The 23,117-nt window shown below is 38.5% G+C and overlaps 1 protein-coding gene and 1 pseudogene across 2 annotated transcripts; one reads left to right on the top strand and one right to left on the bottom strand.

The window, feature by feature from the left end:
• Positions 1-5,223: 5,223 nt before the first annotated feature.
• Positions 5,224-22,750, bottom strand: LOC111346428 (uncharacterized). Of its 2 annotated transcripts, XR_015991261.1 has the most exons (7): positions 22,609-22,750; positions 20,497-20,585; positions 20,275-20,360; positions 16,573-16,620; positions 8,466-8,806; positions 6,641-7,798; positions 5,224-5,878 (listed from the first exon to the last, which is right to left on the bottom strand). XR_015991261.1 is itself a non-coding variant. In XM_088731919.1 (5 exons), the coding sequence occupies exons 2-5, from the start codon at positions 20,540-20,542 to the stop codon at positions 8,768-8,770; spliced, it is 219 nt and encodes a 72-aa protein (XP_088588045.1). In that variant the 5' UTR covers positions 20,543-20,585; positions 22,609-22,750; the 3' UTR covers positions 8,580-8,767. The 2 variants fall into 2 exon arrangements, 1 of the variants encoding a protein (XP_088588045.1); XM_088731919.1 differs by lacking the exons at positions 5,224-5,878; positions 6,641-7,798 and having other exon boundaries at positions 8,580-8,806.
• On the top strand, positions 9,573-11,397 carry LOC148725393 (uncharacterized; annotated as a pseudogene).
• Positions 22,751-23,117: the final 367 nt, after the last annotated feature.

The raw sequence follows: 23,117 nt of genomic DNA, 5'->3' as shown, positions 1-23,117 counted from the left end.
AACATTTGCCTAACGTCTACTTACTTTCAGTACAACGGTAAACACTACCAACAGTTACACGGCACTGCCATGGGGTCTCCAGTTTCTGTTGTTATAGCAGAAATTGTGATGCAGAACATCGAGGAACGCGCCCTTTCGACTTGCCGACAAACGATACCGCTTTGGTTACGTTACGTTGACGACACATTCACCGCCGTTCGACACGACGAAATTGACGCATTCCACAACCACCTTAACGAACAAAACACTGACATACAGTTTACCAGAGAAGTCGAAGAAAATGGCAAACTTCCTTTTCTAGACTGCCTGGTAAGCCACAACGACAACTCATTACGAACGACAGTTTACAGGAAACCGACACACACCGACAGATTACTAGACGAGTCATCCTACAACCCTACATCACACAAAGCCACAACTATCAGAACTCTAACACGACGCGCACAACTAGTATGTGACTCGACAGACAGCTTATCCGACGAGAACAAATACCTTCACCGTGTTTTTACGAAGAACAACTACAACAACGACTTCATCCGACGAAACACTCACCGACCCACTACCACTACCGAAACAAACGACACCGCAACCCCTACGACTACAGCAACCATACCGTACATAAAAGGTATGTCTGAAAACATCTCGCGCATCTTACTACCCTTCAATATCCGCGTCGCCCACAAACCCATCACCACACTACGTCAGTTACTAACCAACGTTAAAGACAAAGACGAACCGAGGAACAGACAGGGAACGATTTATAAGATCAATTGTTCCGACTGCCAAGCCTCCTACATCGGTGAGACTGGCAGAAACCTCACAACAAGACTGACTGAACACAGACGGGCGACGAGGAAAGGTGATGTCAGCAATCACATTGCTGAACACCATCGACTTACCAACCACAACATTGACTGGGACTCTGCGCAATGCCTAACCTACAGCACTGACTATTTTCAACGACTGACTCTGGAAAGCTGGTTTACTAACTTAGAACAGACTCCCCTAAACAGATGTCAACAACTACCCGCCCCATACAAACGACTCATTCACGACATAAACATCACAAACGACCGAAAAAGAACAACCTAGCTTTACCGACAGACCGAAACAGACCAATCACGAACGACTTACGTCACTTGAGTCTTACAGCCAATAACATCACGGCAAAACCAACCGATCATTTCACACGAACTGGAATAAGAACATTCTACTGACAACAATCACTCACTTGACTCTGATGATGACTTCCGCACAGGTTGTCGAAACGTCAGTCACTGCCACCGACAACAGTCCTTCTCAGGACTACACTCACCCGGACGATCAGACTACACCTTCACAAATATGTTTTTGTCATTGAAAATATTTCGACCTTGCGTTACAAACGCTTCAGTACAATGAATTCCCAGTAGTGTCAGATTTTTTTCCGTCTTCAACGTCTTCGGCAAAGAACATTTGACCTTCCGTTACAAATGATTGAATTGTCCTCTTTCAAGTCCACAATGAAGCTCAAGCTTACTCTAGAACTTCCTTAAGACCTATAGGTGTTCGAATACGCAGAGAAAAAAAAAACGAACTCCGCTAGCTTACGGAATGTGTTATTGTAAACAATTTTGCCATTGAAAATGAATAAGAACTTGAAACGAGAGCAGAGATAAAAACCAATCTGCCGCTCTAACCAATTGAGCTAACCGCCTTCCGGTTAGCTCAATTGGTTAGAGCGCCGGATTGTGTTGTACGGGAGGTCGAGGGTTCGAGCCCCGGCCGGACCGATACTCAAGGTCTTAAAATAAGTGAGAGGAATTTGCTACCTTTCTATAATTAAAAAATGAATAAATATTCTAGTCTTCTCGGATAAGGACGAATAAACCGTAGGCCCCGTCTCCTGCAGGATTAGGGGTAGGAGACGTTAATCTCCCACACACGAGACTACTGTGTAGTGGATACCCTTCCCTGGGGTAGAATGGGTGGGAATTGGCCCTGAAAAGCCCCCGTGGGGAGTGGTCAACTAACGTATGTATGTATGTATGTATAATAATAATAACAATCTTTTATTAGGAAGCTCCATCACAACAGTGGTTTACATAGAGGACCTTACTACTAGATGTGTATTATATAAAACTACAATTAAAATATAGAAATTTGAGCTAAAATCGAAATATAAAAATGAGTACAACATATACACTGCAAAAATTCATTTAAAAAAATACTTAATTATAAAGAGCAGAAAAAAGACACTTCTTAAAAATTGGCAAACTTACTGAGTTTCTTACAGTTCTCTCTAACTCCTTAAATTTTTTGAAACAGTGATACCGCGAACGATGTTTTCCCCACTTGTATTCGATTTTGGGGAGCTTTATAGTATCGTTGTTGCGCGTATTGTAGGAGTGCATATCACTCTTACTTACAATGTCCGAAGAATGATTAATTTTGCCATGAATACACTTGTATGCACATATACATCGATGACATTTCCTACGTTCTTCAAGATTTGGCCATCTCAAAACTGTTAATGCATCGGTGGATGAGGAGTGAAGTGATCTATCTAATGTCAACTTAGCTGCTTTGTTTTGCAGAATTTGCAGTTCCTTCATCAGTGTGACATTGTCCTTGTCACCCCAGACTAAATCAGCATAATCAAAAATAGGCAGCATTAAGCTATTATAAAAGAGTAACCGAGCACTATAAGGTAAATAATACTTAATCCTAGGTAAAAGACCAAGGTTTCTTATTAACCTTATATGAAATATACTCAACATGGTCGGACCATGTAAAAGTTAAGGACAACATAACTCCCAAATATTTAAAACTAGTTACAGAATTTATATCAGTGTCAAAAATAGATAATGATGAAGAGGAAATACTAACAAGTTTCCTATTACTACCTGTAATCATGGATTTCGTCTTAGTAAGATTCAAAGTTAGCTTATTTCCATGTAGCCACTGGGCAACTTGCAAGAGATCATCATTCAGTGCCTCTTCCAACAGGTGTGGCTCCTTAGCAAAGTAGTACAGGACCGTGTCATCAGCATACAAAGTCACCTTGCAATTATTTATAGCCAGAGGGAGGTCATTGATATAAACCAAGAAGAGAAGCGGTCCTGGAATACTCCCCTGTGGCACCCCAAAGGTCATCGGGAGAGGGTCAGACATAGCATCACCACAGGAAGTGTGCTGTTTACGACGACTTAGGTAGGACTTGAACCACTCTAGCGTGCTGGTAAAAATTGTATGTATGTATGTATGTATGTATGTATGTATGTATGTATGTATGTATGTGTGTATGTATGTATGTATGCATGCAATACTTGCTTACTGTATTGATTTCCTGATCGAACACGGTGCTAACTTGTGCTAAGTGTACGTGGAATTCCGGATTTAACCACTGGGTGCCTAATTAGATTATGTCATGACGTAAATGACGATGTTGCGATTTTTACAAAGTTCAGCCTGGTTTTTCCGTGCGGAAATGAAAAGCCACAAACTGATTTTATATCCTCGAAATTCAAAACCATTTTCACTTATCATGAGCTTAACCTGAACCGACTCTGAATTATACCGCATGGTGAAAATGATAACTGAAAATTTGCAACGAAATGCGATATTTGGATTTTGAAATTTGGTGATTTTTAAAACCGTTCCGTGATGTCAAAATTGAATGAAATGGTCCCGCTTTAGATTTAAGCCATACCTCAATCCCTCTTAGAAAAATTTGTCAAATTGATACAAGCTTGCTGCCTTTTGCGCTTTTCGTGAGCAAAGTTCAATTGGCTCTACTCGGGGCATTGATTTTCGCCATTTTACGGCTACCAACGCTCGTTTCAGCCACCGTTTTAAGCCACCGAATTTGTATCAGATTGCTTAAAAACCTTTCTAGTTTGCCAAGAAAGTTAGAACTTGCCCTCTCAATATATCTGAAAAGGCGAACATTCGCCTTTTCAGATATATTGAGAGGGCAAGTTCTAACTTTCTTGGCGAACTAGAAAGGTTTTTAAGCAATCTGATATAAATTCGGTGGCTTAACTATGCGAATCAAATATTTTACAATGTTACAAAATATGCCTATTTTTCAATTTTCGAGACGTTGCGACGGTCCCAACAGACTAGGAAACAATTATGGCCCCAACGCAGTCAGAAAACTATTTCGAAACAAACCGAATCTAATTTAGTTCTTTCGTAAGTAAAGTCTTTCTGTTGACAGAGTTTCAGACAAAATTATTTTTGACGCGAAATTGACCGGGTGGAAATAAGAGAGACAGCCTCTTCAAATTCATCTCACCATAGTTAGTAGAGGGGACAGCACAAAAAAGCCAGCACAAAAAACGTTTGACACCAGACGTCTATTTAAGTGTAATCGAAAAAGCTAAACGTAAAATAGAAAAAAACAAAATATACACGGCAAAGATGAGAGAAGAAGTGAGCTCCTTCGCTGTAAATCGAGTAAACACTTCCACTGCAGAATTTTCTCAGCTTCAAAAAATTTTTAAGACCCTTGCACGCACTGGCAACGCTGAGAAGTTTTAGGCTGAATTTTACTCACTGTTGTCTACAGGTCAAACAAATATTTTGGTAATATGTCTGAAGTTACTGCAACATTGTTGTCAACCAAGGTCGCTGACTTTCTATTGGTGCACAGCAAAGAAAGCGAAGATGGTGTAGCAAAGGGGACAAAAGAAAAACAAAAACTCTCAAATATTGAGCTATCTGGCTTGCAGTATATTGGTGGATATGTGCTCCATAATTTACCCAGAAAATTAACTCAAGCGAAAGTAAAATCACCTGAAAATGAGCAAGCTACGTCAGCCCTGAAAGCTGGAAATGCAGAAGAGAACTTGCTGGAAAACCACAAGCATATCAACAGTCTTAACCGTGGTGGACTATGAGCTTTAACCAAAAATGCTCAGCTTATATTTGAACAATCTGAATACTACTTTAGACTTGCTACTTCGAATTCAACATCACATAAGATAGATTGCAGTCGTATTGTTTCAAGAGCTGTAGTCGACGTTGATGTTGTCACTCCGTACAATTCCTTGCTGTCTAATAGTGAGCTTGTTGTTCCAAGCAGTGTTGCTAAAGATGTATTGCACAACATAATTCAGCTATAGACAAGGGTGCGTTCTTTCTCATTTGCAAAGGACATCATACAAAAACACAAAGTTGAGGCAAAACAGCTGAAATCCAAGGCATTGTGCCAAGAAATAAATAGAGCTTCTAAAGCTATTGATCAGAACCAGGGTTAACACTGTCAGGACAGACTAAGCTATTAACCCTGGTAAGCTTTATTTTAAATTCAATAAGTACATTAACATTTACTGTTTGCTACTTGTCTGTGCATATTTCAAGACTACATAGTTCAAAGGCTATGAAAACAACCGATAAGTTCTTCATATTGTTTATGGAAAACACATTATAATAAAATATTCCAGCGCTGAGAAACAGTAGCTACATTTTTCTGGGTGAACACTTTCAAGAGTGATTTTATAAAACCGTGAAAAAATATTATAGCAGTGTAATAATTAGACTGATAATGTATTGAGAATAGGTTACAAATATACTGTGTTTAATACCACCTTTGATTTCACAGGTCTTTGAAAACCTTTTTAATTACACTGATCTTTTGGCTGATCTTTTAAGCACTGGTTCATCACTTACATTTACCCAGGCTTTTCTTTTATCTTTCCTACCAGGCGTGTTTCCACTTTGACATGAAACTGATCTCTGAATGCGGATAGTATTATTATTATAGCCGAGTGACCTAATATTTGGATTGTCGTTTCGTCTCCCTAATTTCCTTTGGTTTCCAAAGTATTCCTCCAAGCTGTCTTGGCAAAACCTTTCTGTGATCACATACTGCATACCCTCGCCATGGAGAAACCTATAAATACAAATATATGTAAATAGCGCTTCTTTCTATTTTGTATCAAATTTGGTTGATATCATCACAGGGGATGCAACACTGTCAAACTTCTCAGTGTAAAGAGTGGTTTGTAAAAATGAATGAAATAATATACTGATACATAACAAAATCAAAGTATTTATTTTGCAAATCACTCTGCTGGACAGCTTCTGTCCATTTTAAGTCATATTTGATTGATAATATCATCACGGGGGATGCAATAAAGTCAAGCTTCTTAGAATGAAGAGTGGTTTGCAAAAATCAATGAAATAATATACTGATACATATCTAAAGCAATGTAATGATTTTGCAAACCACTCTATGCTGGACAGCTTCGGTCCATTTTGCATCATATATGATTGATAATATCATCACAGGGAATACAATAATGAATGAAATAATATACTGATACATATCAAAATCAATGTATTGATTTTGCAAATCCCTCTGCTGGACAGCTTCTGTTCATTTTATATGATATTTGATTGATACTAACGGTAGTCCACTTGCCACAGACTAGTAGAAATTCATTTTTCGGCTAGTGGTTTTCAATTTACACTAGTCAGTTTGGTTAGTAAACTGACTGAAATTGTCTGAACATCTAAAATCATCTGAGATGTCACCAGCCACTTGGCTAGTAAGTTGAAAAGTTAATGTCAAGCCCTGATAAATATATGCTTTTACTGATCGTCATTTGTTATGATATTGCAGTTTAAAGGTAAAAAGGAGCTAAATACTTACATATTTCTATGTCCTCAGGCTTGAAATGCTTTTCACAAGTGTATAACTTGTCATTACTGATTTGGTTTTGAAAGTTCTTGTCGACAACTCGGTATTTTTTTTAGCTCGTTGAGCCAACGTTCCCGCCATTTTCGGTAGCCTTCGCTTTTAGCTGTAGGCAGCTTTCAGATGCCAATTCCTTTCGAAAGGCGGCATGAGCCACATCCTACAACAGAGCAATTGTCTCCTGGCATTTCACTTTTTAGGATTCTCGATAATTCGATCTGAATTTAGCGCTATTGGCTTCATAAAAGACAGTTTTACACGACTGACATGACTATCGACCATCATGGAAAGACGCCATCTTGATTTCTTGTGTGCACGGTCGTGTGACGTCACGAGCGATAAACTTGAACAAAGAGTTACCTTCTTTAAGTTCGCCGACCTTCCTAACCAGTCCCCTCTACTAACTATGATCTCACTGCAAGAATTGCTTTTGTACTTGTATATAAAATATGACGATAAATATTAATATTGCTCTATATTATCAATAACAGGACAGATGCACGAAAAAGTGATGTTTGCAATAACAAATTGTCAAATTGCCTGCTCTTGCCTTTTGTGTGAACATTGCATTTAAATTATAAATTCATGTGTCTGTCCACCTATTGACAAAAAAAGTTAGACAATTAGGGTGCAAGAGTTTCTGCAGTCATTGAAAAAAGTGTAATGAATGATCGATGCAACAAAAGATTCTTAGAGATACATGTATGGTGAAAAAAAAAAACTGTGGGAACAAGACCTTGGGTTACTTTCCATTTTTCTCAAAAATTTTCATCATAAGTTGATTCTGCTGGGCCAGCAGAACCATAAGTTACTGTTGTTGTTGTTGTTGTTGCTGCTGCTGCTGAAGCATGGCATTTAAAAATGCATTATTCTTCCTTTTCTCCTCCTCTTGCTTACTGTTTTCCAGCTCTTGATCTTTATCTCTTAACTTCATTTCTTGCTCACTTTTTACTCTTCGATACTGAATTGTATCACCTCCACTCCTTCTTGACTTTTTCTGCCCCTTTCCATCTTCCTTGTCTTTCTTCCTCTTGCCTGTTTTTCCCAGCCGCTCTAGTGCCTTTAACCTCATTTCCTCTCCCTCCTCTCACCTTTTGTACTTCATGGACTTGTCTAGAAATATTCCAAATTCAAAACAGCACAGAATTGGTTCTGCATACACAGTGACAAAGATTAAGGATATTTGATGCTTTACAGTGTTGCCTGATAGAGCCTTCTCTACAATCCCTAACTTAAAGCAGGGAATCAAAGATTCATAGACTTAGAAAGAAAGCAACAACTTTTGGATGGGCAATTGCCAAGTTTTGCAAGGAAACATGAATTACCAATACCCCACAATGCAATGGCTTTGGAAGGAGCGAGTGCCTACTGGGGCAACCAAGCAAAATTATACCAGATTTTTTCAGTCCATGCAGGAATTATAATCACCAGGAAAAGCCAATCACAAGGCATAAACAAAGCCAAACAATTTAATATTTTGCTGTTCACAAAACAGGGACCTTTGACATGTTTAGCATTTGGAGGCTTCATAGGTTCATAAAGTAAAAATTATTTTTCTCATCCTGTTGTGCACTTGTCATCAACCTCAATGGGGGTTAACCACAGGCTGATCATGGGGATATCACAAATAACAGAGGGAGTTTTGTTGCATCATTTGCCTCTGGGAACAGAAATTCATAAAGTTTGTCTAAAAACAAAATTTTTGGTAAAGGGAATTTGAAAGATTGGGAAAGCGCTGGAATCCTAATATCTCACAGGTTATAGATACTGGAAAATTCACCTTCATTATCTTGTTGGTCCTTTTCAGACTGCCCTCTTTCAACAAGCTCTTCCACTAATGTATCCAGCTCTGACATTGTAGGGCTTATTCCACTTTCTTTTCTTTCATTGGCCATCTTTTCCTTGAACTTATCTGCAAGGTGTCTATATTGTTCCTGCACTGCACGTTTCTCGAAGCTCTTTTTAAAAGATGGTGTCACTGATTTTATCAGTGAAGCCCGTGCTTCATCCCACAGCTTTGCACGCTTAGTTGTCTTATATTTTTCTTTGAATGGGTTGACAAGTAGCAGCTCTCGGCAGAGTCTAATATCGTGTTCTGGAGTCCATTCCATGGGTGGTTCTCTGTTGATAACAGAAGAAGCAGCTAGGGTGATTGAAAATTTAATGTACTGGTAAACAGTGATTCAAGTCCAAATTTGTTCAACATCACAAAATGCATTTTGCTTAAATAACGCAGGGTTTTATCCTGAATAACATCAAATCAGCACTGAATGTTGAAAGAACATGGTAAAATAAGTCTTTTGTCAAAGTGTGAGCATGGCACATAAAATACTGTAGGTTCTGCGTGATGAGATTTTTTAAAAGAATTCCAATTCTTACAGAGAATGCATGGGAGGGTTATGCTGGGCTCTTTTAGTGCTTTTACCACCCAGACATATTGAAAATCAGATTTCTCGAGTACTACATGTATAGCATGCAACTAGCAAATAGCCTCATAAAACGCTTACATGCATATCAACAAGCTCATGTAAGTGCTGGACTCAGTTTTAAATTATTTTCTACTTTAACCCTATGCTAGCGAGCAAAATATTGTAAACTCAATTTTATCTCATTATGTTAAGGATAAGTTGAGAAAACGGACACCACCCCTCCCCTTCCCATGTAAACGTATTTGTCACGAGTTGCCATGGCAAAAAGAATAATTAAACGCACGAGGTTCGTCTTGGTCCGCCATATTGCTTTTATCTCATTTTGTTAATTATCATTGTTACTTTATGTCTTGCGTGATGGCCCCCCTTTGCAAGACTAATAGATGTAGATGTAGATGTAGATGTAATAAACTGTTCAGTTATCCAGCTATACATCTGTTTATAAACGCATGTTTGTCATGGCGGACGGACGGACTTTCTGTAGCTCCGATGCTGATGCCGTTAATGTTTTAGAAACCGAGTCGTCATCGCTCAATCCAAAGTCTTGTGAGTTAGAATATCTTCATCTTAATGACGGAAAGTTGGTATGGATGAATGACTTGGAGTCACTAAAGAAATTCGTGGAAAATGTTCTAAAATTGCAAGGAAAGTGGCTAACGCCTGGTGGGAACTCAAAGCAATTTAAATGTTTAAACGAGAATATCATCATCAATTGGTACTGCAAGAAACAAAGAACTCTGAACTTTCAAGGCTGCGATGGTCCCGCTTTAAAGGATAAGCTGTTTGAATTAGTTCACAAGAAATCTAGAGAGACAACTGATACGCAAGATGCCAATTCTTTGATATCTACCGAACAATCAATCCAACGACCTACACTACTGCAAGAGACCGACAATAGTCAGTGTAATTTTTAAACGTCGACTGTTAGTAAGATTCAGCCAAATAGTCCTGAGATACGATCGAACTCTGAAATCACTGCCGATATTGAGGGATTAAAACTCGATTTATTGATCCTTCAGAAACAAGTTCAAGAAAATACAAAGCTTAGGGAAAATATTCAAAAACAAGATGCCAATGCCCTAGGTGTCGAGCTCTTCGACTACAAAAAGAAGTGTGAAAAGCTATTATCCACTATATCTAAAAAAGACAATGCAATTAATGATTTGGAAGAAAAGTGTTTGTTACTTGAAAGCCGAGTCCTGTCATTAGAGCAAGAAAATACTTCTTTAAAGTTGGCAATAACAATTATTACGCGAGAAAAGAATGAAGTGGAAAACAATCAACCACAATCAAGTGATTGGTCAGTCGAAAAGCCGCACCAGAGAAGTACAAATGCAAAACATAATGAAAAAAGAATGCCCAGCAACATAACTCAAACCCGTAACAGATTTGAAGCTCTTCGAGACGAAGATCGAACCTAGAGAAACAGAAGCGATCAAAATGGCAATAGCGTTGTCACTGGACACATTACATCTCCTTCGTCCTCGGAAATCCGAGTGCGAAACACTGAATTATTCAATTCGTCGAATCAACATGACCATCCACCGTCCAACCGTCGGAAGAAGGTTGTTATAGTGGGGGATTCTACTCTTAAATATCTACAAGGCCATAAAATGTCCAACAACTCGCAAGCTAAGATAGCCACCTTTCCGGGATGCACAACACAAAACATGAAAGATCACATCAAACCACTACTGCGCAGAAACCCAGACGAGATAATTATCCTTGATGGAACCAACAGTTTACGATCCTCCAATACTCCTCGTGAATGTGCAGTCGAACTGATTGACCTAGCCGAAGCAGTCAACTCCGAATCTTCGGCCACAATATCTATATCCGGTCTCATCGATAGATCAGATGACGAAGCCCTTGCCTCCAAAGTACCTGATGTGAACAAAATTCTTAAGGAATGTTGCAACGAAAAGAACTGGGGTTTTGTTGACCACTCAAACATTTCAAAAACTAGCCACTTAAATAGAAGTGGTCTTCATTTAAACAAGAAAGGCACCACACGCCTAGCTCAAAATTTTATTAGCCATTTACGTGTAGACTAGGATAATGCCGTCTGGGAATCCGACTCGGCTGATGTCCATAAAGGTACCGACCGCGGTAAGTCCAACTATCCAACAATCTTTGGTCGAGGTTTAGTCATTGCGTCCCTTAACATCAATAGCTTATTGTCTCATATTGATGAACTTAGAGTTTTTATGTCCACTTCAAAAATTGACATTTTACATATCAACGAGTCAAAATTAGACCCTACAGTACGTGATAACGAAGTTTATATACCTGGCTTTGAAATAGTCAGGAAAGATCGTAAAATTAACGGAAGGAATGGAGGTGGAATATGTACATACATACGTACTAACCTAAACTATCGAATACGTAATGATTTAAATAGCGATAATTTAGAGTGTCTATTTATTGAAATTAGAAAGCCACGAAGTATACCATTTCTAGTGGGTACTTAGTATCGACCCCCAAGTTCTTCACCTAATCTATTTAGCGAATTTGAGAATATCATTGCAAAAATTGACGCGGAAAATAAGGAATTATATTTACTCGGTGATATCAACTGCAATTTGTTGCCTGAAGCAGTTACAGTTAATTCTTCTTATCTGAGAAACATTTTCGATACTTATGGTCTCATTCAATTAATCACTGAACCAACACGTGTCACTCTGACCTCAAAAACTTTAATTGATTTATGCATAACAAACTCCCTAGAGAAGGTTACAAATTCTGCTGTTATTCACCTTGGCATAAGTGATCATTCTCTTATTTTTTTTTTGTCACGTAAGACTCACTACTGCCGTATTGGCCCACGCGGGATTGAAACACGACAATTTAAACACTTTAACAAAGAAAATTTCTTAATTGAACTCAATCAACTACCTTGGGACGATGTCGATTTGTTTTCTGATCCAAATGAATTGTGGCGTGTATGGAAAGAAATGTTCCTTTGCTGCGTCGATAAACATGCAGCACGCAAATCGAAAAGAATTCGAAACTAGCGATCTCCTTGGATTACTAAAGAGTTGCTGATTAAAATCCGAAAACGAGATTTCCTTAAAAAGAAGGCAATTTCCTCCAATAACCCTGCTTTATGGGATCAATTTAGGCGTGCAAGAAACCAGGCAAACAACGCAATTAAGCTTGCAAAGAAACTCTACGTTTCCGAAAACCTGGAAGCCAATAAAGATAAATTGCGCAAAACGTGGCACGTGATCAACAAGCTAACTTCACGTAACAGTAGTAAGTCGACGAATGTTCTGGAGATTAAGGTACATGAAAAAATAGTCAGTAGTCCTATAGACATTTCGGAAACTATTAATGATCACTTTACAAACGTTGCGCAAGTATTAGCACAAGATATTCCTGTCGTTGATATTGATCCTGAGTCTTATTTAGAACACTCTACTCATTCGTTTTCTTTACAAATTCCGAGCGTTGATATTGTGTCTAACGTTTTGTCAAAAATTGACAAAAAGAAAGTCACTGGTCTTGATATGATTCCGAGTAAATTATTGAAAATGGCTGCTTATATCATCGCACCCTCTCTCACCTCAATCTTCTCTAAGTCTATCCTCACGGGGATATATCCAAATGATTGGAAAACGGCTAAAGTGACTCCTCTTTTCAAATAGGGTATTAAATCGGATCCTAACAACTATAGACCAATATCTGTAATCCCTATAATTTCCAAAGTTTTTGAAAGAATTGTTTACAATCAACTTTTTCGTTATCTAGATGATAACAAATTGCTATTGGACTGCCAATCAGGGTCCGTTCTCTACATAGTACGCTTACGGCTTTGCTTGAGGCAACAAATTCTTGGTCGGTTAATATCGACAATGGTCTCTTAAACGGCGTCGTCTTTATTGACCTTACTAAGGCATTCGACACTATTGATCATTAAATAATCTTGCGTAAGATGTCATACTTGGGTGTCGATCTGGCAGCTATTAAGTGGTTCTCGTCGTACTTGAGTGGCCGAACTCAGAGATGTAGTGTCGGTGGCAAACTATCACCTGCCCGTACCCTCAGTTGCGGCGTGCCGCAAGGTAGCATATTGGGTCCTTTGCTATTTTTAATATACATTAATGATCTTCCCAACTCCCTGCGGGGCGCCACACCAAGAATGTTTGCCGATGACACCAATCTTACGATATCTGCTAAGACACTAACAGAGCTTGAGCTAGCTCTAACCCCTGAATTGAATAACTTTAGCCGTTGGCTGAAAGCTAACAAGCTCAGTCTAAATGTTGCTAAAACAGAGTTAATGATTATTGGTTCAAGACAAAGACTATCTTCCCAATGTAACGACTTAGAAATCAGAATTGTTGACCAAATTATCAAGATAGTCGACAAGACCAAATCTTTGGGTCTTACTATAGATGCACAACTCTCTTGGCGTAGCCACATTGAAGAGATTTGCAAGAAAGTCTCTTCAGCTATAGGCGCCCTAAAGCGTGTACAGCCCTTTATATCCAAAGAAACTGCAATCCAAATTTATAACGCTTTGATTATTCTCCATTTTGATTACTGCAGCCCCGTCTGGGACTGTTTAAGTGGCTACTTGAGCGATAAGCTCCAAAAATTACAGAATCGAGCAGCCAGAATTATTACTAAATTACCCTTTGATACGAGCTTAAACCACCTTCTCTCCACCCTCGATTGGGAGAGGCTATCTCTTCGACGAGAGAAACAAAACGCCATAATGATGTATAAAATTATAAACAACCTTGCTCCCGAATATCTGCAAAGTATTTTCTCTCAGCATCACTCTGTGTACGACACAAGAAACTCTGAGGGAAGGCTGGCCGTGTCCAAACCAAACACCAATTATTTGAAACGAAGCTTCTCTTACAGCGGGGCCATGTTATGGAATAAATTGCCCAAAAACTTAAAGAATGCTTCATCCATTAACCATTTTAGGCGAAATCTTAACGTAGTCGATATATAGGATTCCCACACGACAATCATGTAAAGCAGTTGATTAATCTTAGTTTTTATTATGTAACTGATGATTTTCCGTGTTTAAATAAAGATTTACATACGTACATACATACATACATACTTGGGTTTCTAAATTGTTAACCTTGCACTTAACAACGTAAACAAGTCGCATGTGGGGTTGCCAACTGAAGGAAACTGTCGGTAAAGAAACTCCTAAAAGTTTATATGAATGCGTTGTTTTAACAAAAAACTGAAATTGTCAGCTAAATTTTTATTCAATAAGATTTTGTGAATGAAAGACGAGTGTGCAGAAAGCTAGAAAGGCAAGTATTCAAGTAAACAGGTCGCGTCGAGTTTAAGTGTGACAAGACAACTCTCGGCACACAAAAACAAATGAAATTGTACTTACGAAGACTTCTCTTTCCCTTCCTCGTGCGAATCCATTTTGGGAAGCTCTTTTGTTGTGCTTTTTTTGCTATGTACAATCTAGACCATTCGGGGTCGTGGAAAATCAGCACGGAGGCCACAAGCGCCTTGGCGGCCGACGTGACAAGTCACGATGACCTCTTGACATGCGCAGTAGGCAAATTATTCGAAATCTCACTTCCGGTTCGTCTCCGTGAATCACGAACGCTTGATGCTTAAGTTCCCTTTTAATTTTTCTTTACGGAGGATAGAAGTGATTGTTTTTCGGAAGTTCGACATTTCGCGGCCGCCATTATTTGATCATTTTCCGTAAGTTCATGTAAGGCCGAGCACGATTTGAAAGGAGGTGACGTCAAAAAGACAACGTAGAAACTCACAAAGTAACTTATCATTGGGCAATAATAGAGATCCAATCTCTATTTATGATGGCTGTCCGACTTTCAATACCAGTTAGAATCAGAGATTTGTGTTGCAAGACTGCAACAATCACTCAAACTATACTGCTCAAGTTCTATTCTAGTAAAGAACTGAGAGCAGGGGTTCGATTTGAGCAGACTTTTTTTTTCAATTTTCTACGAACACTTTTAGGAGGACTGCTTTGAGACAACAACGCAGATGAAAGATTAGGGCTAAGATATCCTCCCTATTTAGCTCGTACCGTACCTAGCACGATCTCGTTGATATGTAAGTCAACGCGTTCCGCTTGCTTTTTTTACTTTTTATGGTTAAAAATACGAAAGAAAGATATATCATTTGGTCATCGATTGATTGTAAAATAAAACGGAAATGGCTATTTTCGCCGGCTAACAAAATGACAAAATGTCTGAGAGATACAATTAACATTCAAAGATAAACTCCGCACAGCCATGTCTTCTATATTAGATTTAAACAAAGATGTGGTTCGAATTCTGTATGTTGTGTTGTCGATATGTGTGTAACTCATACGAATTCGGTCCGATTCATTTCATTTGAGTGGGGTTGTAAATACATCTGTTTGCGGTTCGGTACATACTGTATGAACGGTTCGATTGAGTACGTGTTATGTCGAAATATGGAGACGATTCCATTTATTTCAGTAAGGTTCAATTAATATACTCGAGAACATGTTTTTTAGGTATTGCCGAACTTTACCATTGTAACAATGGCGTTCATAGTTCCCCTGGCTACTGCTGCAAGGCAAACACCTAATTAACTTAATCAGAAAACAATTCAAACAACAACAAACATATGAAACATATGTGTGAACTGCGGTTATGAGACGTATATGAGAACGATCCTTCGCAGTAAAGCACTATTTGAGCAATAGTGAAAATCAGACCTGAAAAAAATTTCAGGCCTGTACGGTAGAGCGCTGCACTAGTATCGCAGAGGTCAGTGGTTCGAGTCCCGTACAGGCCTGAAATTTTTTTTTTTTCAGGTCTGATTTTCACTATTGCTCAAATAGTGCTTTACTGCGAAGGATCGTTCTCATATACAAAACAATTCAAGAGAGAATGAAATTACACAGTAAGATGTACCACCCGTAGTCACTTATTCAAGTTCAGATTGGTATAGTTTGACGAAACATACTATTATCAGACTATTCGGAAGATAATTCGGCCAATTTTTCGTTAGATTTGCCAAACATTTCGTAAAAGCCAGCTAGAGAGAGAGCTAGAAAAAGGAATTTGAAAAGTAAATGCGACATAAGATCGTTGAGTTGTTAACGTCACGATGAAGCTCTCTGCTGTGATTGCCGGCCGATAGAACATGTTTTCCAAGTAATGGAGGACGACTTTTGGGCGACTTGGGAGGGGTAAAAGTTATTGATCGAAGGTTTTATAACAAATAAACCCGAAATAATGATTTTCGTCTTAGGGGCACTTTAACAGTTATTCATGCGGTGGAAGTGACTGTTGTGCGCGGGGAAAATAATTCCAAAGATCCAAAATTGATCACAAGGGAACCAAAATTCCGAGATACCCACGTCTAATTGACACAGGTTAAGATATCAAGAGTTGAAAAGACCTATGCACTATAACATTGAACTGGACAGGTACCATTCACACCACAAAACCGTATTTGCATACGTACCTGTGCAATCAAAGCCATTTCCGTCGTTGTATGTCCCTTCTGGGCAATCTGAAGAAGGAAATGAAAAGAAAATGAATTAAAAATCTTCCAGAAATCGAGGAAATTTTGCTCCCGCACTCATTCTTCAGCGGATTGCAGTCGGATGAAAACAAAGATGGCGGTCAAGACAAATTCCATATAAAATATTGAACGATTTAAGTTCTGTGGACCTTCTTTATGGAGAAAAAAGCAAAAGAAAAACAACTTTGAACTGATCTCTTGGTATTTTTAAGGCAGAGCGACTTATAGCAATTTGCTGTCTGATGTAATGCAAGGGACACTCTGTACTGAGCTTCAATGTCAACTCAAACTGGCTTTTTTTTGTAATCGTCTAAGATGTCAGACATTTTGAAAATTGTAGCTTAAACCACTTGCATTAAATAATGGGAAGATCTAGGCAAATCGTACTCGAAAAGGGCTTTTTTTTCCAGTTCAAAACACAGTTCAACGAACGTACTGACACAGATCTCTCTGATCTGTTTCTTAATTTTCGCGCGAGAAAATTTTTATTCCAGGCTCTACTTTAGTATGAGGGGGTCTGGATTGAGTTTATTTCCCGTCCAACATTGCTGAATTAGAAAAAAAGATATGGCGAAAGTTTGAAGGTTTCGCAGAGGGTTTTTCTTTTAGCGCTTTCCCTTCTGGTGCGTTCTCAAGGATGGTCTCAGATCACAGACTCCACAGAGCAAAAAAAGCAATTTTCAAGCTCTTTTGGAAGTATCTCATTGTCAAGAAATGTCTCTTTTTATAGACGATTTGCTTACTTCGAACTTCCCTTTATTTAATGCGAGTCGGAGCTAGTTGACTCCCTGGAGGGTTGCTCCTCAAATCGGCGATCCTTAAGCTTTGCCATGGATTACTCTATATTTGAAACAGACTAGAGATAATGTGTAGCCTCGAATATCGAACATTGCTGACTTTGCTGGAAGTAAGTAGACAAACAGCTTTTGCATTATTTTATGTTAGAAGTACAGCTTAATCTCTACTGAACATATTTCGAGTCGGAGCTAATCTTACTCGCATTTGTGATATTTTGGATTTTTGTGGAAATCCCATACATTTCCTTACACGATTTCGCCGCCATTAACTTCTCAATACGCACGCGCGTCCAGCATTTTGACCCAAATTTCTGGCAATGGTGAAAGACGAATGAGCGGAGCCTTTTCTATATGCAGTAACTGGCGACGGAGGCCGAGCACTTTGCCATCACTCATAACCTCCGTTTATGATACAAGTCCTTCATATCACAAACATGTCACTTTCCTAATTACTACCTATTAAAAAAGTCTTCATTTCAACTGGAATTTTCACGTAATCATGTGGATATTGATCCTGTTAAATTCGCATACTGTTTCTTTTAATCTTACGCTCGTAATTAACTAAAGAGGTATCAGTCGATAACATTTTTTAAAGTAAAAGTTTCCACCATTTTATTACTTATGCTGAGATCAATTCGGGTTTTCGTACGATAATGCTTTTGCTTATATCTCAGTATGGGCTGCTTTTGAAAAAAAAGACAACAACAACAAATTAGGAAGATTAGGACGAAAAAAGAAACAAAGATGGCTAAGGAACTAGAAAATTTAGCTAAAGGGTTTTCAAGATACACAATCCTTAGAGAAAGGTGTTTTTTCTTTCTCATGATCATACTTTCTCTATGTCGTCGTTACCGAGCTCGTGTTCGCCATATTTCCTATTTTATTTCGAAATTTGACGTGGGACAAACCATGATTTAGCCATTTGAAGACCTTATGCGCATGTCTAATCTTTTTCCTGGTCTGAAGGACACAGCAGCAATATTAGTGTGCACGCTTGACGGATTTGGCGCGTCAGAGGAGAGTTTGGTGGTTCTAGCTTGAATTTCGTTTGGGAACGAACAGAACATCGTTTTATACTTAAGCTCAATTGGTTAGAGCGCTGGATTGTGTTGTGCGGAAAGTCGAGGGTTCGAGCCCCGGCCAGACCAATACTCGTAGTCTTAAAATAACTGGAGAATTTGCTACTTTTCTATAATATCAAGAAATGGATAGATATTCTAGTCTTCTCGAATAAGGAAGAAATAAACCGTAGGCCCCGTCTCCTGCAGGGTTAGGGGTAAAAGACGTTAACTTCCCACTCACGACATTACTGTGTGGTGGATGTCCACCCCTGGGGTGGGATGGGTGGGAAGGTGAGATCGTTACATGGACTGAAGCGGCTGCCAGAGGCGCCTGATAATGCTGACGTCCGATCTCAACCTTAATCGGCTCTGAAAAGCCCTATAGGAAGTGGTCAATTAACCTATTTGTAATTTGTAATTTGTAATTTGTAAATCAAGTGGGCAATCTAATGGAGTTTTTTCTCTTGAATGAGTCTGAAGGGTAAGTAGTTTAAATTTATCCAGACAGCTAAAGCGAAAGAACCAGTTCTAATGATTAAATCATGTAGTGGTTAAAGATGAGCTTAATTTGCTCAGTCCCCTTGAAAAGGCCATTTTGCAATGGTTGAGTCCAAATTCAATTAAGACCGACCAATTTAGCAGCAGTTCCGGTTGTGAACATGGTCGAATTTTTACTCCTGGGTTCAGATCATCTGCTAAATGATTGGGGGCAAAAACTGTACAAGTAACTTTCTTTCGTATTTGCGTATGTAGTATAGAAAATTAAAATCTATCCGTATTACTGCGGAGGACAGTATTTTAATGTATCGAATGACCACATTAAGAGCATGTTTGAACTCTCTAGCACGGAAATTAAATTTAGAAAAAAAACCTTAGAAAATTGGTAAAATTAAAATAAATAGGGATGCCTTAGGGTTACACCTGTACCAGTTAAAAGTCTCAAAGATTTAGATTGTTTTTCACCACCTGCGTCTTCTTTTCCTTCGAAATAGTGCTGACTAAAAATAATTTTTAATGTCTTAAACTATTCCAAAATTTGTTGCAATCAGTTTCTGTGCAAGTGGAAGGAAGAATGCCCTTTTGTTTTTGAGGGGGGGGGAGTGCGGGGGTATAACAAGGACTATCGTATTTGGCAGCTAACACTGCTCATTTATGTTTAGGATTGTGGAAACTATATTGACTGACCAAAGCACTAATATTTTGTACAGTTGGTCACGCTTTGTCCTACCAAATTAATTTTAATTAAAAATGTCAATTTGAAACAATGGATTTTGGATAATGAGCGAACCCTTGAAGTTGATTTATTTTCATTGACAGTCTCAATTTTTTGCAAGTAAGGAAGAAGGGCCAGAAAGACCAAGCGAAAGAAATTTCTTTTTTATTGATACCGAGAGCTTTGCTTTGAATTTCAAATCAAAAAAGAAAAGAAGACAAAGAATTTGAAATTATCATGTTTCCGATACGATGGAAAAGAATGATAAATTCCTGTTTAGTTTCCAACTCTTGATTTACTTTTGAAGGACAGATCAGCATTAGCATTCTAAGTACTGAGCAGAGAATGGTTGCAGGATGCAAAGCCTGAACAAAGTACTCTCAGATCTGTCAGATTATTTCTGGCGTTCAAAGCATAGTTACTTTAGAGGAACCAGATTTTTTAACCTCGTGTCAAGCAGTAACAAAATGCTTTTAAACCAACATTTGAGATGCAATTAATCAGTCAACTCAATATTCTTGCGGCCGAACCGGTTCACAAAACAGAAAGTAGTTGAAATATGAGATCTTACCCCAGAAGGTCTGCCAGCTGCTGATGACGGCTTCGATGGATTCCATAACCAGGTGTTTGATGGTGTTGGCTGTCTTTCTAAAATGACTTTAGAGAGCAAACGTGGTCAGTTTAATAAATACGCCCATAAAAAGTGCTTTACAGGACAAAAACTGCACGCCAGCCATAATTAGCTCATAGCCAAATATGGTTTACCCTAACGTCAAAAGCATTTATTCCGTACCTTGATCCTCTGATGAAAAGGTTACAATCATAGGAAGAGTGAACATTGCAAGTAACCAGTTATCTATTTTGCATGTGTCAGTCCTTGAGCTGTAAAATAAAGGGTTTCAACATTTTATTTGAGGGTCGATAGAAACAAAGCGAGATTTAGCTGTCGTTAGCTATCTCCCACTCGAATTCTCCCCGACCATAAAGTCTGTGACAACGGTTTAGTAACATCACTGAAAAGCTCGACTGAAGCTCCTTTTGACTCTAACTCTTAACTTGTTTCAAAAAACTACGACAAGTGCTCCCATCACTAAAATTTTTGGTACAGTCAGTCAAGGCAAGGGGTAACAGCACCGAAAGATTTTAAGATTCGTAGCGATTGTGAATAAATCAACAAGTGTTGTTGATTCCACGATGGGCATTGCTTAGTTTGACCGGATGTATTGTTATTCATGTGTGGGCTCAAACACTGGCTCGATCGCTCGAAACGCGCCATTTTTAACGGATCTTTCAAGTGCAGAAGGATAATTCCTCTACTTCGTAATGTCCTTCATTTTAGGTGCAAATTTTCGGTACATATTTAATCTTCAAAAACGTGATAAAAAAGTTAGCACCTACAAAACTCAGAAAAGTCAGTTTTACTGAGCTTAATTGGCCAACTTCGGCCCATTCTCCTCTAATTTAGGGTTCATCATAGCGAGGTCGCGTTCAAATTTACGCTTTATTGGTTATGAATAATTAATGCTCAATAACAGAATCCATGAACAAATTCTAGGGAGCAAACCAAGGTATATTTTGCTGTATCAGCTGTTCGGCCAACCCGGACACTTTGTAGCACAATCCGACCGCAAGACAAACCTTCTTAGAGTTCTATAAGTTGTTGAAATGGCTGTCAGTTCGTTGTGAAACATCTTAAGTGCTTATATAAAAGTTATAAACTTCTGGCTATATGTTATTGCTTTGAAAATTTACATATTTTTATCGAAAGGTTGCGGTTAGGTTTTGACAGGACATTAATCAATAAAAGTCACAAAACAGGCCACTAATAGTTCTTGGGCAAAAAATAAAAGAGATTACGTCATCTTTTGTCGTATAAGACTTGTCAAGGCTGGAAATAAAGTTTTCAATGTGTTTAAGGATAAAGCACAATTTTTATAATATTAAAAAGAACTAGGTGTTGTATAATAACGTTAGAAGGAAGTGCAGCAGAATATTTGTCTCGTATGCAAAACGAAAAACCTCCCGCATTCCCACATTTTTATGAGTACCCTGTTCCACTAGAGGATGATTCAAGAATATATTGTTTAAACGAAAAACAACCGATAATTAAATGGTAACAAATAATAGTATTAACAACGATGAAAATAGTAATAACAGTAGTATGAAAATGATAATGTTAAGAGGCTAAGTCGAAAGCTTCCTGGTTTCCCAATCCTCTGGGCTCCAAGAATGATTACCAATGCTTCCTTTAATTTCGCCTGTTGATTATAAATCATTTTCGTATTATATAAGATTCCATTCTTTGAGACTTCTGTTTCATAAAAAAGGCGTTCCGCATGTTAGGATATTCCGTCATCCCGCGTCTTAAGATATTCCACAATTCCATCTATCCACACCATTCCTTAGTTCCATCATGCGGTTGAATGACTCAAGGTATCATATTTCACAGCTTGCTTTGCTCGATGGCAAGTCTTATGCAAACATAATGTTGAAGTAGTTTTCTGAATGGAGACGAATAGGTGTCATTATTATAACGGCCAGGTGCTGATTCCGATAATAGACGTTGTGTTCTCATTCAGTGTGCTCGCGATTGGGTTTATAATTAGCTTAGATCTAATTGTACATGTCTGATCACATTCCGAAGGAAAATTTCTCGAAAGGCTGCTCTGATCATAAGGCTGACTTTGCCCTCATCCAAAGTTACTGATTGAACAAACGTAATCTAAACTTGGCTATGCTGTAAGCACAGAACTATGAAAGGGTCTTTCACAATCATTTAACCAAAGAAAGCGGTAAAATTGTATACCAATTAGAATTATATTCCAAGCTCTTGTTTACACGCAGTTATGTTTATGGCACGAATCCATTATTACTGACTAATTGCTGAAAAAAGAACTGTACTCACGTTTTACAAATGGATCAATAGCGCTAGTCTTTAAATGAACCCTTACAAAGGGACTGACGGCCAGTATGCCCTACTTAATTGCTTCGGATAAGTACAAGTAACTAGATGGACCTCGGTTCATAAAAATAAAAATAGACACAATATGCGCTGAAGGCACAGAATGTTTAGGTAAGCATTATTCGCCGTTACGCCACGGTGCCGTCACGTGGCCTGTAGCCGGGGGAGTAAACAAGGAATACTCTTGTTGTGCGTGCAGTCGTGGTATTTCGTCGCCTGTAAATTATATAGTTTTATTTACTACAGTTGTCGAAATACAACAATAATGGCTCATTACTACTACTTGCGATTTTAAAAATAAGTTAATGACTGATGAATTCTCATTCCACGGCTTCCCAAAGGATGAAAAGCTTGTTAAGGATAAGATAGACCTTCGCAGATGTCCTTCGGCAAAAAAAAAGTGTTACCGCAATATTTGAGGCGTAACTTCCATAAACTATACATCAATGGAA

This window comes from Stylophora pistillata, chromosome 8, assembly GCF_964205215.1.
Source record: "Stylophora pistillata chromosome 8, jaStyPist1.2, whole genome shotgun sequence".
Classification (NCBI taxonomy): Eukaryota; Metazoa; Cnidaria; class Anthozoa; order Scleractinia; family Pocilloporidae; genus Stylophora; species Stylophora pistillata.
This window is presented reverse-complemented; position numbering and strand designations above follow the sequence as displayed.

Coding starts and splice junctions, on each gene's coding strand:
- LOC111346428 (XM_088731919.1), bottom strand. CDS start 20,542: ATGTTCACTCTTCCTATGATTGTAACCTTTTCATCAGAGGATCAAG. Junction 20,361..20,496: donor CTTTTCATCAGAGGATCAAG/GTACGGAATAAA, acceptor TGCTCTCTAAAG/TCATTTTAGAAAGACAGCCA. Junction 8,807..16,572: donor AAATGGCTTTGATTGCACAG/GTACGTATGCAA, acceptor TGTTATCAACAG/AGAACCACCCATGGAATGGA.